The following is a 19,558-nucleotide window of genomic DNA, read 5'->3' as shown; positions in this document are numbered from 1 at the left end:
GTAGTCAAAATATGCTATTTTTCGTCCACAAATATCTAGCATCAGGCAATTGGGAGCATCGGGATCAAATGGTCTCTCGAAAGTTGCTTTGCTTTTGATTACTCCAGGACATGGTGAGTACACACTATTATATTTAATTAAATAAACTAAAAGCTCGGGAGTTATACCCGGAGCATTTATTGCAACAACATCGATGCCCCGATCACTTTCAATAGCACACCTTAAAAAGTTTCTTGCAGTTGGCCCATATCCATTGATTCCCACGCGTATTCGGGGAGGCCTTTAATCAAGCTTTGATAGAAGAACGTACCACGTCAAAGGACGAAGAGGATCTCCACATCTTTATTCACAAAGCTTTAAAGAAAAAACCAACTTACTCCAATTTCCAATTGGCATACATGGGTTTTCGCTGTGATGTCCAAACTCCCTCAATGAGGTCGATACCAAATTTGGTAAAATAAAACAAGCATTTTTGCATATAATTAACTGCCTTATGCTCCGTTCAGCTTCATACTAGGAAGGACTTCTTAATTGGCTTTTGCTCAAGACCCGTAAATCGCAAAAATACATAAGAGCGGTGTTATATCCGCAAAACACTTGCCGTTGTCAATTAAATTCCGTAAATAAGTCATTGTGGTAGGCGATGAATTCTGAGATTTATCTTAGCACATAGTTTGTTCACTATTAACGCATGGATTTCAATGTCTTTTGCATTTTTCGGTTTGATTTACAATGTTTCATCTCTTTCTTTCGACAGAAAACGTACTCTACCTAATAAACAAATGGCGTTTTATTGTCTATCCATTAATCAATTCCTGTTACTTAAATGCATAGCTGCATCGACTGTTTTTGTCAAATAAAAATATGGGTTATAAGTGATTAAAACTCATTTATTTACTAAACAAAACCACTGAATATGCCTTTTCGCTAATTTCCCACTCATTGAGTGCTTTACCCATGCGCATCCGAATTCGGCGTTCGACTGGCGTCTTCTAAACCCTCTTTTAATGATGTATGTAAACAGATGAGTTAAAAAGTATTTGGAAAACCTCGATAATGGTTGATTTGAACGGAAATCTGGATGGTTCTGAAGAAATCTTAGTAATTTGAAGGGTGGAACTGTTTTGGGAGAGGCATCTAGCAACGTCCTACTCTTCCTGTTTCTATAATAAATGCAAGTTTAGTGCTAGAATAGATTATTTTGATATGTGTGAATGCATTCACTTCAACACAATTGAATGTACTCACATGCTTAATTAAATTTTTCTTTCACAGAATTTTAAACATTACGGGGTGCCTGAATGGTCTGCGAGACCTTTTTACCTTTATGTAAACTACCCACAAAAACCGCTTTGCAGTTGCAGGGACGCAACGACAGCCCCACTACACTTTTGGTCCCTCTCATAATTTCGAAACTACGTTGAACAGCAGACCAAAGTATCTCATTTTTGATTACCACCTGGAATGACAGAAGCGTAAAGTGATGATTTTACACCAAAATACCAGAAAGTACCGAACGAATATTGTCGATCAGATGAAACTGCGTACAGTTGGGACTCTCAGTATGGGTTAAACTAGTTAACATATGAATACACTTTTGACGGGTGATGAGGTGACTTGACTATATTTAACTACTGTTGCAATATTGGGGAAGACCCAGCGAACGGATTTACCAGAAGCACTAGAAACGGTGAAATTTCTGTCGCGAACCCCATACCTCCACTTTCTAATTGATGGCCGGTAGGTTTTCCAGTCTAAAATGATCGCAACATGCACATGCGTTAACTCCATTTTACCACTGAAATAATTGGACCTAAATTTCTTCCCTGCTTTTCCTTATAAAATGGCTTCATTTTTACCAAAGAGGCTAAAACTAAATCACATTTTCCTTCTTCTACTCAACGAAACCCATATCAATCCCTACGGGCAAAACACCATATGAGGCTCCACTGGTAATTTACTGCTCATTAAAAAAGCGGGTTTACACGGGTCAATGCAATGGAAAAAGTCAATATTAGTTCACAATCCCAGCGAAAGGTATCACAGATGCTTTGCGCTTATTCAGTGCCTACCTGAAGAAGTTCTATGTGAGTGCATTTCATTCGGGTTGAAATAATCATCTCCTCGTAACGGCTGGGGAGGTAATACATCCCTCGAGCCATTGATAGCGTCACGCGCGGTCAAATGGCTCACAAGATCCTCAACTGACGTCTGCAGGGAGGTTGCCGCATAGCTATCCTCTTGTCTCGAACCACAGGATAAGATCCAGCGAAGAATGACATTATACTCGTGGCAGGAGGACTCCATGTACTGCTTCAACTGGCCCTCTAAGCGCTCCAGCCAGTCAACTGTGAGCTCAGACTTCCGTTGACGCAGTTGTGGAATGAGACTGAGTGGAGGGAAGTGCTGTTTTGTAGCTGCCGAGGGAGAAGCAGTAGCGCTTCGATGCTGGAGCTCGATGACTCGCTCCCTGACGCCTATGACGGCCACATCAGAGGTCTCGCTGGTCGAGCGGCTACGATGCAGTTTGGCCGCAGGTGAATGAGAGCGCGGGGTTCCGTTGAAGACATTATCGTCGTAAGGGCGGAAAGGCGAAATGCTGCTCAGCGAACTGTTGCGCGAAATGGATCGCTCGTCTCCGGACGGAGGCACCATCAACGGTGTGACCGGCGCCACTTCCTCTTTCGTCCTGTTCAAGAGTAATCAAACGTCAGAAAAGCGAATTCTTTTCCAACAACCTCTCACTAAAATACTTTTAAAAAAACCAATGCCTTCCACTACGATCTTCAGATTTTTTGTATCTTTTAACTAAGTACTAGAACCGAAAAAAAGTGAAATGATTTATCTGTGTGTATTCAAATAATGCTCACAACTAAGAAATTGTTAAAATGTTAGCAAAGAAAACTCTGCATGAAATAATGTCTTTAGCAGAGGGTCAATCACTTCGGGACATTTTTTGAAGACTGGAAGCAAATCCCCAAATTAACCTATCTTTTGGTATTGAACAAAACACCAAAATAGACTATGTAATCAATAGGGATGAGTATAAAACGATACATTATTACGCGAAAGGCTACATCCCTTTTCGATTTATTCATTATTGAGATGTTTCGCTTGGCTTCAATAACATAGTTATTTGGAATTATTCGTGGATGAGCAAACGAGGGACTAGTGTTCGGAAATGGGAGTCATTTGCATTACTTTTTGCTTCCGACGTTTTGTTCTGCGTTTCCATTGAAGAGAAAGCTGCGCAGGCTTTGGCGATTGGTATTACTGCGCGAGAGACTTCCACCCACTGAGGTCCTGTCAGTGGAAGAGAAAAAAGGATTGGAAGGAAACAAATTCCAATGATGGAAAACCATGTCGCACTTGAGGAGTGCGCACAAAGCACTATGGTCCCTTTCGCGTGCCAAGGCGTTTCATCATTCGTAATAAGAGAATTAACCGCATCAAACGGAACGTTATTAATTAATTTAACATTGCTTTGAAACACTTCACAAGCCCCAATTCCGTGCAATTTGCAAGCAATAATTTTGGAAGCGCGGGATCACTCGGTTAAATCATCCCGGGCAAAGTAAAACTGCAGTAATTTGGGATTCTGTGCGACTGAACATTTTTAATTACGCTGGCACTTCCGTCTTCACAGGCCTCATTTCCACTCTGTGGCACAGCCTTTGGGGCATGGCAATAGCCTCCCAACCGCCATTTTGGCTTGTTACGATCTCAAGGAAGACTTGAGGCGGTACACAACATGTACACATTACATTCCATCACAAAAAGGCCCATTTTATGACTAAAGTTAATGAAAACTTGGTATTACATATTTTAAGCTAGTTTCTGCAAAACTGCCACAGAATAACACAAGGCAGTTATTAAAACCAATTAATTATTGTAGCAATACTAGGTGGACTTTGAAATCACATGCATGATGAAGCGTGGAAAATAATCAGACGAAAGACAACTTTGTAGTAAGGTTAATAAAATTACGCAAATAATCCCCTGAAATTTGCCAATTTGATAGCGCGCAATTCTTGAGATATAATGCAATTAAAACCAATCAAACAACCATAAAATTAAAACCAAAAGCATGTACAACTTCATTCCAAAAATGGTGGTAATAGAGATCAGAGCAAAGGACAAACAGCACTTCTTGTTATGCTAGTCAGGCTGATTTAACGGCACATCGGCTTCACTTGAGAAATTGTCCCATTATTTTAAGTTAGTCTGCGAAGAAATACATTAGTTTAAAAATTGTAGAAAGTGGTCATAAAGAATCCCGGATCCGAGTGAGCAGAAAAATGACCATAAAATATCAGTATATCGGATAAATCTGATTACTAAACGAGCACAAAATTACTCAATTTCATCATTTTAACCAGCCCGGAGGGCGATCGGTACTGAGAAGCAGTATCGGCGGGAAGTACGATCGCAGAAGGGAGACAGTTCGCGATTAAGCAGACAAATGAGGAGGGTGAGCGAATAACCCACCTGCCAGGCTCCTCGGCCTCCGAACTGCGCTGACACCAGAGGTTGCCCTGATTAAGGCGCTGCTGGTACCACGGTATTATGGGCGCTGAGCCTCGAAACGCCGATTCCCCGTTACTACAATAAAGACAGAACGCAGTTTGCCTACCGTTTATTCGTTCAAAAATTTGCTGATGCAGCCTGTCTCGAAGGCCTTCGCGAAGGATTCGCCCAGTCTTGCGCTCCGTACATGCAAACGCTGTAGTGTTTAGTTCAAGTTTGTTAGTGTCAAATAAGTACCTTCTTTTTAATAAGCATGAACCTACCATCGCATATGTTACACCCGATATCAACGACTTTCCTGTTCTAATAACCGAACCATGGAATAACGTCCTAGGGTTTATAAATCTGAATGCTATTGTGAATCGTAATTTGTAAATATCACTACTGCAAAAATTACTGACCTCAAAGAATACACTGTGGTCGACTTGAGTTTAGCGTTGAGACGGGAATCTAACATATGCACAATGAGTAACTAGCAGTGTAACAACCACTCTGTAGGTGCTATGCGAAATGAATCCAAGGGAAGAAATGCAAGGGTCAAGTAATCCCTCAACTACACAATGGATGGTTTACCTACATCGCAAATCTGCGTATTTTAGTTTAAAAGGCAATTTAACCAATTTATGACGAGGATGCTCATCCGTTTCAACATTGTCTTCCATCCCAATCATGGATAAAACTGAATTTGGGAGTTTCAGAGCGACTTAAAAATTCAACAAGTACTTTCACTGCTACATAACGAGGCAAAAACTCATTGGGCCCCAAACGAGCAACTATTGAAAGGGAATAATATGCGTAAAGGTCGCGCCTCGCCGTATTCTTACAAGCTCACGCAACTAACCCGTCTGGGCAGGGGAAAACATTTCATCGCACACCTGCGCGTACCTCAACGTTACACTTTTAATTTTGAAAAAGCCTGTGCAGGCTGCTACGCATCACAAAGGAAAGGTAAATTCGGTGCTTACTCGGAGAGGTTAGTGTTAGGTGTGGCTATCAACGTCACTGTCACCAAATGAACGTCACTCCCCAATTGTCTTTGATTGTTATGCAGAAATCCATTAGCAAACCACCACAATAAAAATGACATCTACATCATCTGAAGCATCAGGTCGACAAACTTGAGTAGTCTAGGTCTTACGTCATTCGCTGGCCAGTCACAGACTGCCGAAGAACCAGTCAAAAGATGATTAACAAGTTTTATTCGATGCCAGATACAAGTAGTATCAATTACTTGGAGTTTAGATGACTTAAAAAAGAAGTGTTTTTGCATAAAAATAACAAACCTATCGGTGGTCCATGGGTAGGGGGCCTTTTCCCGGTCACTTGAAGAACTGGATGACACGTGGTTCCCCTCAGATTCAACTCTAAAATAGCACAAAAACAGCGCCTCTTGTTACACATACTGTGATGGTTGGTAACAAAGCAACAGTTGGAGGTCAAGCTTAAAGAAAATTGACGGAATCTGTTGAATTAAATCAAAACTTAGAGCAAAACTCTCCCAAAAGATTCAATGCATCAACACCACTGAATTATACAATGTTACCATGACACCATAATTATGGATATAAAAGTCCTATCACCGAAATTCGCTGTTGCGAAAGAAAACACCTAAAGTTCAAAATACAAGTCTCATAAGTTTATCGTAGGATGCGAGATCAGACAGAGATCTCGTAATATACAAACTGCGATTCTAAGTTAGGACTCTTCTTGAAAGCGTAAGATGTAAAGTTAGTAGCATCATTTTAAAAAGGCGTGGGGCATGATAAAAAGTGGATTGGGCTAAAAAGATTAAGGAATATTTCATTCACATCATCAAGTAGATTAATTCACAATTTTTGATGTGAATTGTCTGAAAAAGCTCCAAGCAATAAAATATTTGCCTGAGCACATTACAAGAGAATAAACCATTGATACACCCAGGAATGTTTTACCGCCAGCGTGGGGCAACCGAATTCATACGATAAAACGGTGTTAAAAGGCAGGTGGAATTATATTACTTAAAACATCTGCTGAATTATAGATGCAGTTCAGACCAATGTAACTGATGCTATGAGAAAATTAACACAATAACGTTTAAGATAGAGGTAGAGCACAATGAGCCTGTCAGTGAGGATGTGAGACCGAGTAAAAAGGCGATGGTCAGTCTGTATCGGAGGCACCATTTACTGGTGAGCGAAACTTAACTCGCCACCTGACGCTTGGCCTCCACGCATTATTCTGTACCACAGATTTGTAGACAGTTTAGTCAAGTCAACACCATCAATTTAGAAAATGACAGCCGCACGAAGTGCGGCTCATTCGAGACTGTGAAAGATTTGACAAGACTGTAAATTTTAAATCTCTCTCCCGTAGTAGCTATAATTCACTTTTATAGAGTAGCTGTCTTAACCTATTCAAAGCAAAACGAATGTCAAATTTACCAGCGATAAGTGACCGAACACATAAACCAGATTAACGATACCTGGAGTCAAGTGGAAATGCGAAATTTGAATGTGGCTTAAGATTATGAATTTTAAACAAATTAGGCTAAGAGATAAAGTAAAAAGTGACAAAAACAAATTTTAGTCACATATACGTTCCATGGTGATTGAGAAGAAAGAAATTTCAACTGAACATAAAGGATACTTCGCGAAATTTTGGGTACAAACAGTACCTTTCACTGGCAGTGAGCACCTAATTTCCTGTAGTAAACGATGCTCGCGAGGTGTGATTCGGAATGGAAACATAATCGTAATTACTGAGGTATGAAGTGCTGAAACGAAAGTAAATAAATGCACCACAATAAAAACGGGTGTTATTAAGCACCACTTGTTACTTGAACCATGAATTAACCATCATTACAAGTCATCACGTACCAAAATCCATAAAGTCGAAAATTGAGTAAAATGCCATTTCTATCCGAAGGGACACTTGATCAGTACCCCGTACATCAAATAAATGCATTCGTTTCTTTTGGTGGGGGGAAGGGCAAAATGCAAACGCTCGTTTGTGCCTCGGGCACAAATCGGTATTGCGAATAGACGTGAAAATTTGATTGCATCGAAAACCACTGGAAACTCGGAATCGTTTGGTCCATCATTTTGTACTTATCCAATCGTAAAAAGCAACTGCTCCATACTTTTCTTTAACATCCACATGCCACTTGTAATTTGCTTAAACTTTTGCAGATTTACAAGCCACGTAATTCGTACGAATGGTATCATTTAGTGGATCGCACTACTGGCTTAATCGCGTCAATACAAACTAGACACACCGCCGGAGGCATAACACCCCACCTTGTCAACCAAGTGGCAACAGGATGACGACAACTGCATTTACGAAATTCAAACTTGTTAAGGTCTCATTAAACTAAATAGAAGAATGCACCTCTGCGACACGTGCAAGTAGGCAAGAGTGGCTTTAAGCAATGTTGCTTATTGGTAGGCAAGGAAAAGACTTGAACGATATGGACGTATGACAGTGTGAAACTACACCTCCACAATAATTTTCGATTACTCTGTTACACCCAGAATGGAATTGTCCCCACTTTTCGGAGAGCAATGCATATGAAAAGTGATTGAATAAGTGTATGGTACCTCTCTCTAAAGCGGGGTTAATTAGTGTTTGAATGCAAAAGTCTTTAAGAGGAGAAAAAATAGCTATGTTAATGCAGGTTCAACGTAACAAAGTCAGTTTGACAACTACTTTTCACTTATGAGCACCGTGTGAGTATAAATCGGCACTGTGCCTCCTAAGCTAGCAAAAATTGCCTGCAAGGAATGCGCTTTGTGCTAACAAAGACCGAAGAATGCACTGGTCCCAATACTTGAGTAGTACAAACCTACGCCAAGAATCAATTTAAAAAAGTGAAGTCAGTGAAAACTCACCTTGTTTCCTCTTTGGTTATAATTTCTTCGCTATCTAAGGGTACATGAGGACTAGTCAACAGTCCCTGTTGAAATTCATTATAGTGATGTCCTCCAGTTGAACTGCAAGTAAAAACCACTTTAAAAATATACTGTGAAGGCGTTATTCGCGTTTAGTATTTAATCTAAAAATGCGTCAATCATAAGAAGACAGTAAGACAGCATGATTCCCTACCAATAATTAAAGTTCTTTGTTAGCAAAATGAAAATGATCAGCTCACCTGCGAAGATCATTATTGCCTCGAGCAAAGTTCCCTCGAAACCCTTCCACAGAGGTTGCAGCAATCCTCAAATTATCGCGTTCTTCGCCGCTAAAACACCAAAAAATTAAGGCCTATGAAAGAGAAAATCCTACTGATTGACCATTCCGGAGTTGATTGGGGGTATTTACGGAGGTGCATTCGGCTCAACCGTGACTGACTTCTTGTCCAACTGGTCAAAAGATCTGCGGCCTGCACTCAAACTATCATTCTTTCGCGCTCTGGCGTTTGATTTCGTGGCAGGTGTTAGACTAACCTTTTCTAGTAAACTAAAGTGGGAATTAACTTATCTTAGATAGCAGTCGTCAATTCACCTGTTCAATCATGATGAAGGCAAAATATTCGATTATCTTAGTTCCAAATATATAACACATGTATAAACGTTTTCATCGGCCAAATATCTGTTTTAGATGGCAATAATATTCAAACGAACTCCATTTATATTTTGACACCTTTACATTGTGTCCAGATCAACAACAACAAACAGCGGTGTTTCGAACAGCAAGTAGTCATGTGAAAGACTAAGCCTTCGTGTACGTTCATAGAACAAACATGTAATAGCGACTAAGCAATACTTTGCCTTCAGTGGCCTAGTTCAGACTTTGCACATGAACCAGAATCATAAGCGCCTAAATAGCCTGTAGAGGTGACGAGAAACTTACAGCGTCTTTGAGGTGTCGTTGCGAAACCAGAGAGATTGGAACTGTGATGAATAATATGATGTAGTTTTAGCGGTGGAAGCCACTAACTGCGGTCTTTCATTCGAATCGGGGATTCTGTTAGATGTTAAAAGAAAGTAAATCAGTTTAATTTTGTAGTAATTGTTCTTACAAAACAACACGCGCGTCAATGATAAAAAATAATAAAGACGTCAGATTTTTTGAAGAATAGAATTAGTAGTAAAAGTCGATTATCAGATGAAAGCAAAAAGTGATAGCATTGAAGTAGTTTTTTGAGGAGCAGATGAGCCAAGTGACCCAGCTTCGAGCTCAAAAGCGTCAAATTACATTAAATATCAGTTAAGGTCGGCTTCCCCACCGTTTCCTCCCTTTAAAAAACTTATCGTAGAAAAAGTAGGGGAATTAGCTTTCAATACATGCGAAAAAGAAACCATTCAATGACAGTGGAGAAGCTGTAAGCAAGTCAAAGAACCTACTCGTTCGATACCAGCTGTGTTAAAGGAACTTCAGGCACCACTGGTACCTCCTTCTGTATGATTAAATTTTCACCCGATGGGGACACCTCGCTAAAACATTAAATTACAGGTAATCATAGAATTATTCGAATGGATAAATGACGGTGAGAAGTAGCCATGGCATTCTGATGATTACTTCATGTCTTTGTTAGAAAATGCAGAATCCTGATATTTGGATGGAAGAGAAGAGTAGTCACCAACGTCGGGTGATTTGCCAACTGTACGTGCCCCACTGGAACTGTAAAATACAGTTTAAAAAAAGAGGTGTGATCAATTCACATTTTAAAGAATAAGTATGCAAATCCTAAACCGACTCGTATTCCACACAAATACATATGTTTACATATAGTACTAATGTCATGTCCTCTTCGCATTTAGGCAAATTTTATGTATTTTCGAAAGATGACTCAATTGGAATGCATGCATTGCAAAAAGCACTGCCTACCTCCGAGCACTACTTTCACCGAAAGCTATTTGTTGCATTCCTTCGGGGAGTGGCGTTTCCATGCACATCTCCATAATGAACTAGAAAAAAAAAATTGCACGGTTTGAAGCTTATCTCATAAAAAGGAACTAGAGCAGGTTAAACGTACCTTTCTAATAAGGCACATTTTCTCATCCTTACCAATCGTCTTCAATTGAAAAATATCGAACGACTCATCTGCGTCATCGCCCAAGCACTCTGCAAGTTGCTTGAATTCAGCATACAAGGCACTAGACGGTACATCTTCAATTAAATGAAGACCCCTCTTTAACAAAGTGATAACTCCATCCTCACACTAACGAATAAATGATATTGTACGGTAAAAAGCACCTGTCGTTGTGAAACGCCTTTTGAATTTTCCTCCCAGTTGGTAATGCGCTGATGAACATTCTTTAGCATTTCAATCTCACTCGATTTTAAAATAATAAATTGAGCTTGACTCAAGGCCATCGTCAAATTGTCCGCTTTAATCGCCTGAAAAAGAATATACATTAAAGAAACCTACCCATTTGAGAAGGTTTGTTTTGAATGAGACTGATTTCTCTGCCTCACTAATAGCATTTTCCAACTGCCTGACAAAAAACGGTAAGGTTGAACTCTTCTTGGTGCAAATAGTTCTATATATTAGAGGATCACCAACTCCAGCAATTAAATCAGGTTTTGAGCCCATTAAGTCTAGATGCAGATCAGACAATAAAACACCGGCAACTAAGCCAAAGCACCCGCAACGGGAAACTGATATGGAATGCCGGAATCAAGGCCGTAGATCTGGAGCCGTTTAACAAAATCCATACACTGTGCAGCATATCAGTCTAAAACTTGGGAAGCCAGTTATAATTTCTTACCCAGCGTCTTGTAATTAATTAGAGCTAGCAATCAGTGTTTAAAACATATTTCGTGCATTTGCGAATTTAATTACTGGAAAATTTGAGCAGTTGAAATATAGGCTATGGTCAATGAAACACTTCTGGTAATAAGTGGGTTTAAAAAACTTAAAACAACTCTTGCTCGAGACTAAAATATATTTTTTGGCGGCGAAAAAGAGCATTGAGTTTATTCTCCTACTTAGTGGAAATTTTTGCAAGCCATTGACTGGTGACTTAAAATGCGTCTACTTTAATGATGGCTACTGGAATCCTATTCAACATGATCATTCTTTTGATATTTACACGCGATTTTTTATTATGTGCTGGTAAAATCAAATAGTAAGCATTAGCCAAGAACATCATTTTGCAATGGAAACAGTTGGCAGTCTAGAGAATCCCCTAGACCATTGCGGTAAAATGCAACTTAATTGAAATTTTAGTTTTTATTTGTAATATTAATAAAAAATATTTAAGTAGGGTTTTTATTGTAAAACAGACAGTTTTGCCGTGTTTGAATCATTCACAGAGTCTCCCCTTCATCTTCTGGTGCTATTTTAAAGTTGCCCTGCGGTTTTTTCGCACCCTACTGTCATGTTCTACGCACGCCTTGGTCAGTTTCTTAGAAAGTCAAATAAGCTAAGTTGTCGGATATTTGGTACTGTAAGATGTCAACATAAAAGCGCTGCCGAGCCGTTCCTAAACGGCGCATCTTCAAATTATATTGAAGATATTTATGCGGCTTGGTTAAAAGATCCTAATTCTGTTCACAAGGTTGGTTTTTGTGTAAATTTATACTTTTTTACAGTCATGGGATGTTTACTTTCGTGGCGTATCTAGTGGAGCATCCCTAGGGGCCGCCTACACACCTCCACCTACTCTTGGATTTGAACAATTTGGAGTAAAATTTGTAACCCCTTTGGAAACAGCGGTACCAACCGGAGTAAGCGCAAAGACCATCCAGGATCACTTAACAGTTCAAATGATAATTCGTTCATATCAGGTATGGGCTGTTGAATTAGCTTTCTTATTTTCCGGCTTGCAAATTCTACCGTAAACTCCAACTTTCTGCTTCCAGCTCCGTGGTCACTTAGCTGCCAAGTTGGATCCACTTAACATCAAGTCTTCCATTGAATCTACTCGCGACATTGTTTATGGTCGTTATCTTGGCGAAATCGGTTAGCGTTATTTTTCTTTTGGCTTCTAAAATACCTGTATCTTGCTGCATCCCATAATATTAGTTAAATATTTTCTTGCCTTGTTTAGTTGCCCCTGATTTGAATAAAACCTTTCGTCTACCACTCACTACTCACATTGGAGGTGATCAGGTCGAGCTGCCATTTCGTGAAATCATTAAGCGCCTAGAGGTAGATTTCAACTTTTATGCTGGAAATAATGTCTTCCTACTTTATTTACTCGTTGTACTTCAGGATGCCTACTGTCAATCAATTGGTGTCGACTACATGTTTATAAATGATCTTAAAAAGTGCGACTGGTTGCGTCGGCATTTTGAGACGCCGGGCGTTACTAAGTTATCAGCTGAGGAAAGGAAACTCCTCCTGTATCGTCTCACTCATGCGTGTAAGTTCGAAGAATATCTTGCAAAGAAGTGGAGCTCAGAGAAACGTTTCGGTGTTGAGGGATGTGAGGTCTTAATACCTGCAATGAAGACTATCATTGACGAATCTGTGGAGAGAGGTGTTGAGAGTTTCGTAATCGGCATGCCACACCGGTAGGTTGGTTGATTTGGATATGCCTTGAGCATCCATAAATCGTCAGCAAGTGTAGTCTATTTTTTCGCTGTCTTGTTAAACCCTTTTAGTGGTCGCTTGAATGTACTGGCAAACGTTTGCCACAAACCTTTGTCCGAAATCTTCTGTCAGTTTGATCCAAGCCTTAAGGCGGCTGATGAGGGCAGTGGTGATGTGAAGTACCATCTAGGCATGAGTCAACATTGGATCAACAGTAAAACGGGGAAGAAATTTAACATTGCTGTCTGTGCTAATCCAAGCCATTTGGAAGCGGTGGATCCTGTCGTTCAGGGTAAAACAAGGGCTGAACAGTTCTACCGGTGAGCCATCTTTGCTATCCAACGAGTCCTCTTCTTTGTTGCTTTTGCTGTTTTACACCTTTTCAGTACTCCTAATTTTTTCGCAATATTTTCCGGATGATTCATTTTTTGTTATGACAATTAGGTAAAAAACCATTATAGTGCCTTTGCCGCATGATCTTTTAGCAAAGATGAGGAGGGCAAACAGGTGATGTCCATTTTGCTCCATGGTGATGCCTCCTTTGCCGGTCAGGGCATCGTTTACGAAACTATCCATCTCAGCAATCTCCCTTCCTATACTACCAAGGGCACTATTCACATTGTTGTCAATAATCAGGTAAGAAATCAAATTGTTCTTTAGTGCTTTTCTTCTCATTCAATGTTTGACTTCCTTAACTGTTAATTCCATCCTATTTTCTAAATTAAGCTACTATAGGTCACAATCGACATTTTTTGCTTCACCGTGGTTATCCTCCCATGTAGCTGTGATTTTTAACTTTGTAGTTTTTTATAGGGATACACAGCTAAATTCATATACGTAGTTAGCACAACTTTCGGGTATGAAAACTTTGTGTTTTGAATTCTTGCAAGCCGATTAATTAATTTCGGCTCGCAAACACTCTTCGTATTGGCTCAGAATAAAAGCTGGTGCTCGACACTACTGCTATGGATGACTTGCTCATTATAATCAAGAAAGCTAGTTTCTAACCCCCTTTCATTAGCTTTGGGCAGTTCTTGTTTCTCCTTCAGTATTTAATCCAAATGTGCATCCTCGCTCTATCTAAGCAAAAGTAGTTGTTTTTTCTTGCTAGAAATATGGTAATAAAATTTGGTTACTCACATGTTTGCTATTAGTTTAAACCTGCTATTTTGAAATTAGTATGATCTTCAGAGCATAACGGCTTTTCGATTCTGGTAATATGCCGTTGATTATATCGACTTGATCGGAACGTTAATACAACGTCAAATCCCATCAAGAACAATATTTTTTCACCATGGTCCCTTGGAAGAGGGGGATGAAAAGTACCTTTGCTGTCGAACCTTAGATTGGCTTTACAACGGATCCACGAATGTCGCGCAGTTCAGAGCACTGCACTGATGTGGCGCGGGTCACTGATTCGCCCATCTTCCATGTAAACGCCGACGACCCCGACGCCGTGGTGCACGTGGCCCGTGTGGCCGCCGAGTGGCGTGCCACCTTCGGCCATGATGTCGTCATCGACCTCGTGGGCTACCGGCGCTTCGGGCATAACGAGACCGATGAGCCCATGTTCACCCAGCCCCTCATGTACAAGCGCATCCGACAGATGCCTACCGTTCTTGAGAAGTACTCCAAACAGCTCCTTGCAGAGGGCATCATCACGGAACAGGAATTTAAGGTGCTCCCCTTTGCTGGATGTGACATTTGGTTCACTTCCAATACTAATAGGCTGTAATTCTATTCCATCGAGCATCTTCATTTGTCAATCCTTTTAGTTCTGAGGGACTTGCTCTTATTTCAGAAAACTCTCAATGCAAGACCATCCATTTGAACCGTTTTGAGTCTCAATACAGCCTCTGAAAAAGAAGTATATTGGATAACTGGTTTCATCGAACTTTTGTTATTATGAATGTGTCAATGTCCTAAGTATTACGGTTCAAGTTGGGAGAACTCGATGCGTAAATGTGATGGGTGATAGCCTCATCGATATTTTGATTATTCGTTTCTGAACTGTGCTAGCTGCATGAAAGCTTTAGAGCCTTGGTCTGAAATCGAATTTAAGCAGTCTGCAACACCGGTACATAGACTATCAAAATAGTGAAACTTGTGGAGTGATTTTTCTTTCTTTTTCTTTTAACCTCTGTGAATTTCTTCGCCTCAGAATAGTGAGGTCTCGTCGGAACTCTCCCGAAATTCATCGGTTTGAGCATTTTCGTTCATAAGGTATCCTCTCACTAAAACATTGCTATCTTAAACTAGCTCTCATTAATTCGTCGCAAGTTTCGTTAATGACGTTTTCGACAAAAAAAACCTTTAAAAGTCTTTTCGGATTAAAATGTCGTCTCTGGATTACTTTGGTTGGTAGCCAAAAATGGCCTGTCCTAATCGATATGCTAAAAGTACCTTTTAAATACCTTTCCAGAATCAAACTTTATGCTGAACGCAGCTTACTGTAGACTCGTATGTGTTCTTTAGAAGTGTCAGAGGCACTTTTAATTCAATGGTAGGATGTAATCGAGGCATATCACAAGCAATGTGACGACGCCTATACCGAGGCCAAGGCTCAGACGGTTACTTACAACCGTGCTTGGATCGACTCTCCTTGGGAAAATTTCTTCGACAACCGCGACCCCATGAACCTTCCCTCTACCGGTGTTGATGAATCACAGTTGAATCATATTGGTGAGTTTTCCCGTTTTTGCGACATCTTGAATTTAAGAGCTAACACCTGTCTTGGGTTTGGTTTTTGATTGTGCAACGCTGTTATCCCAAGGGGAAATCGTGAGTGGCTATCCGGCGAACTTTGTGGTTCATCCCGGTCTGAAGCGTGTGCTAAAAGGTCGTGCGGAGCTGGTGAAGAATCGTTTGGCGGACTGGGCGTTGGGCGAGTTTCTCGCCTACGGCTCTCTCCTCATGTCTGGCAACCACGTCCGTGTCTCCGGTCAAGATGTAGAACGCGGCACCTTTTCGCATCGACATGCCGTCCTCCATCATCAGGTCGCTCAATATTAAAGTATTTTAGTATTCCAGACTCATGTATAAAAAGAAAGCTTGAGTGCTAACATCTATTCAGAACTCGATTGGTCTGACCTCGAAAACGAATCCCAGTGCTTAAAGAAAGATATTTTTAACTTCCATAACATAACTACGAATTGTATCTCAATGGATTGAGGTCTTATTTGCATTAATCATCTTCAGAGCATACTTATTCAGGGCATCGTTTGAGGTGTAGTAGCCGATTCGATTTACATTAGCAGTCAGCTGTATGCCTGGACAATAAAAGGTTAATATTACTACCAGCCTCTCTATTCCGATGAGAAAATAGTAGTTTTAAAATCTCTTTTTACCAAGATGTGAGTACAAATTTTCACCTGAATGGGTCGTGTTGCCATCTGGTTTCCATGACACACCTCAACAAGAAGGGGACTTCTTACTTTTGCATCATCATTGCACTGACCCAACTAATTTCACTACAGATGCAAATCCGCGTGCACATTACGCTGGTCGCGCATTTTGGATCCCCACTATTGTGTTTTTCCTTTTTAGCATATAGTCTGCAGCGAGTCTGCGACCATGTGTGGCATTGGCACCGCCCCAGTATCACACGGGTCTGAAAATATTTTGCAGGGCTAAGCGCATCCTTACTTCTAATTTATGTACAGCTATTTACTGATGGGAAGAGTTAATTTGCTGTACATCTTTTTTTCAGAAGCTGTCGTTTCTACGTTTCTGGGTTAAGATTCGGACTGTGTTGTTTTTATTTTTTCTCCCGTGTGCTTAGGGACTTTGAATAGGATCATCAGAAGTGATTATTAAAAGCTTGGAAGTGTTTACTTTATGCAAAATCTGCATTTCCAGTAGGGCTGTGAGCTGGCCATAGGCCGCATCTCGCTCTGCCCACAATACAGGTAGAGAGAGATCGAACCCAGGCTTCTTTTCCTCGATCACGAGATTTCCATTTGGCGAGCATATTCATCGGTGTGCATCCAATGCATATATTACATTTGTCTATATCTCTCAGAAGTTGTTAGCTGGTAGGTATGATTAGCTACCATCTCTCAGCTTCATTTTTTGTGTTCCGATTCACCTTCTTTGATTCACAAAGTTGTAGTTTGATAGGATCGGTCGGATTACTCACTTACTACTTCAACGCACCACCTCTGTTCCAAAACTTCCATCCACTTATGTGTTGGCCATTCCTTTGCAGGATATTGACAAGTCGGTCTACGTACCACTGGAGCACCTCTCATCCGACCAAGCGCGCTTCACCATCTGTAACAGCTCCCTCTCAGAGTATGCAGTGATGGGCTTCGAGATGGGCTACTCTCTCACGAATCCTAACTCTCTTGTTATTTGGGAGGCCCAATTCGGGGATTTCGCTAACGGCGCCCAGAGCATCATCGATCTGTTCGTCTCGAGTGGTCAGCAGAAGTGGGTGCGTCAGTCTAATCTTGTTCTCTTCCTTCCTCACGGCATGGAGGGCATGGGCCCTGAACACTCCAGTGGTCGCATGGAACGCTTCCTTCAACTCTCCAACGATGATGAATGTTACATTCCTGTACGTTGTACTGGGCTTCATATCTCATCAGGTGCAGTCTGGTCTAATGCAGCTAAATGGAAGGAAGGTATTGTTCCTTAAGGTGTTCAAGGAGAATTTCTCGCAAGAGCAACTTTTTGAAACCAACTGGATCATTGTCAACAGTACTACACCAGCCAACATGTTCCACGTCTTGCGCCGACAAATTCTTTTGCCTTTCCGTAGACCAGTGAGTTTCTCTAGGCTTTAGGTAAACGAGCTTTTTCAAGGTATCTTCTGTTAAAAAGCTTTTGCTTTTTCGTTTGAATAAATTTTCATCTATTAGTTATTCTTTCTTCTAATATTTGTATTGTAACCACGTATTTTGCTTATTCGTTTTACCTGTTCTACAGTGTAGGTGCTGCTAATTTTATTTTCACCGTGTCATTAAGTCGACACACTTTTATTGTTTTTCGTGGCACAGATCCTGCATAATCATTCTTGAATGCCATTTGAATTATTTTTATTATAAAACTAAACCTGTATACAACCGTACCGATTGATTTCAGGTGCACTTTGATATTTTGTGGTATGGGGTGGTCGTTACTGCCTCTCTCATACAGGGTTTAGAAGAAGTCCCTTCTATACACTCTTTGTTTTGCTAATTATTTCGAATGTTGCAAAGGAAATTAGGTATTCAAAAGTGTTGTTTATTTCTTAGTTAGTCGTTTTCACGCCCAAGTCACTGCTGCGCCACCCGGACGCCCGCTCCTCATTCGACGAAATGCTGCCTGGCACCAGCTTCCAACGCCTCATTCCCGAGGCCGGTCTCGCTCGGGAGGCTCCTGAGAGTGTCAAGAAGCTCATTTTCTGCTCTGGAAAGGTAATGACAGTTGCTTGTCCTACTATTATGGCTCCAATGATTTCTTCTGTCGAAATTTTTCTTGCTGCTCTAACTCGGGATTGCCTCACTGAAACTCACTTTGTCGTAAAAGTCATTAATTTTATGGTTCGTGTGTAGGTGGGTTTTGGCGCAACGGTTAGGGTTAGTGAGTGAAGTATGAATTAATTTATTCTTTGTGGTATTAGGTCTACTACGAAATTAGAAAGCACATAGATTCGGCGGATCTCACTAGGGAGATAGCTGTGGCACGCGTAGAGCAGTTAACGCCACTTCCCTACGACCTGATCAAGGAGGAGTTAGAGCGCTACCCTAACGCCGTGGTGCAGTGGGTACAGGAGGAGCACCGGAACCAGGGCGCATGGACCTACGTGCGACCGCGTATAGAGCATCTCATTCAGCGTGAGCTCCCAAACCGTGTGCATACTAAGCTCCTGTAAGTCCCAAACCCACTCATTCCCTTACATATGCGAGTTTGGCTATGTGTGTTTCATACTAGCAAGCATAAGCCTAATCTAGAATTGTGCGCGTTCATATGTGTACCTTGATGTCTTCCCACACCAAAAGCACTAGCATGCGGTTTGTATTGCCGACGTACAGAAGGGATTTGGGCCATCGGTATGGCCTGGAGGTCAGCCCACCCGACGAAGGTACAGCGGCGAAGACCCAAGTTGGCCCTTTACGAAAACGGAGAGTTAAACAAACAAGCGACGAATCAGAATAATGTCTAGTAATTAGTTACTTCGAATGCCCTTGAAAGGCTTAGCTTATTGGATGCTGGAAAACGACGTCAGTTAGGCATAAATGCACCCATGAGACTCACGGTAATACTGTGTACAATTACTAAGGGTATATTGGATTCCAATTCTAGAGGCGAAGTTTCATCTCTTCTTTTGACTTTATTTCTCTTCTTCCCTCTTCAGGTATGCGGGACGTCCTGCGAGTGCTGCCCCAGCCGCTGGTCGCAAGGCTATCCACCTGATGGAGAGTTCACACATCTTCAAGGCCGTTTTGCAGACAAAGTAAACTAGCCAATGGCAATGCCAGAGATCGCATCATTATTAAAATGCGCCTGTTGCCTTTTAGTGTTGGCAGCTACCGTTCTAGTTCATATTCTCGTCATCTTATCTTGACTAACCCTTCGTCCCCCTCTTAC

The 19,558-nt window shown here is 41.0% G+C and overlaps 2 protein-coding genes across 2 annotated transcripts in view; one reads left to right on the top strand and one right to left on the bottom strand. All coding sequences in view use genetic code 11, as the record gives it.

The window, feature by feature from the left end:
* Positions 1–11,163, bottom strand: part of EGR_02307 (Glyceraldehyde-3-phosphate dehydrogenase) — a gene marked incomplete at both ends in the record, with an annotated part of 13,039 nt that extends 1,876 nt beyond the window's left edge. The window contains 15 exons of the mRNA XM_024491556.1: positions 2,194–2,689; positions 3,202–3,303; positions 4,489–4,602; positions 5,811–5,891; positions 8,394–8,495; positions 8,654–8,743; positions 8,824–8,961; positions 9,355–9,468; positions 9,849–9,938; positions 10,024–10,125; positions 10,333–10,412; positions 10,481–10,666; positions 10,702–10,845; positions 10,877–11,046; positions 11,094–11,163. Coding sequence (XP_024354062.1) covers positions 2,194–2,689; positions 3,202–3,303; positions 4,489–4,602; positions 5,811–5,891; positions 8,394–8,495; positions 8,654–8,743; positions 8,824–8,961; positions 9,355–9,468; positions 9,849–9,938; positions 10,024–10,125; positions 10,333–10,412; positions 10,481–10,666; positions 10,702–10,845; positions 10,877–11,046; positions 11,094–11,163 — 2,079 coding nt within the window. The remainder of the gene's footprint in view (positions 1–2,193; positions 2,690–3,201; positions 3,304–4,488; positions 4,603–5,810; positions 5,892–8,393; positions 8,496–8,653; positions 8,744–8,823; positions 8,962–9,354; positions 9,469–9,848; positions 9,939–10,023; positions 10,126–10,332; positions 10,413–10,480; positions 10,667–10,701; positions 10,846–10,876; positions 11,047–11,093) is intronic.
* Positions 11,164–11,828: 665 nt separating this feature from the next.
* Positions 11,829–19,428, top strand: EGR_02306 (2-oxoglutarate dehydrogenase; the record flags this gene model as incomplete). Its single annotated transcript, XM_024491555.1, has 15 exons — positions 11,829–12,008; positions 12,043–12,237; positions 12,313–12,412; positions 12,501–12,601; positions 12,665–12,966; positions 13,057–13,305; positions 13,471–13,621; positions 14,331–14,663; positions 15,493–15,667; positions 15,759–15,982; positions 17,193–17,543; positions 17,626–17,751; positions 18,223–18,384; positions 18,591–18,838; positions 19,326–19,428. 15 exons carry the CDS (start codon positions 11,829–11,831, stop codon positions 19,426–19,428), a joined length of 3,000 nt encoding a protein of 999 aa, XP_024354061.1.
* Positions 19,429–19,558: the final 130 nt, after the last annotated feature.

This window comes from Echinococcus granulosus, assembly GCF_000524195.1.
Source record: "Echinococcus granulosus chromosome Unknown EG_S00010, whole genome shotgun sequence".
NCBI lineage: Eukaryota > Metazoa > Platyhelminthes > Cestoda > Cyclophyllidea > Taeniidae > Echinococcus > Echinococcus granulosus.
Note: the sequence above shows the minus strand (reverse complement) of the source record. Positions and strands in the feature narration are given on the sequence as shown.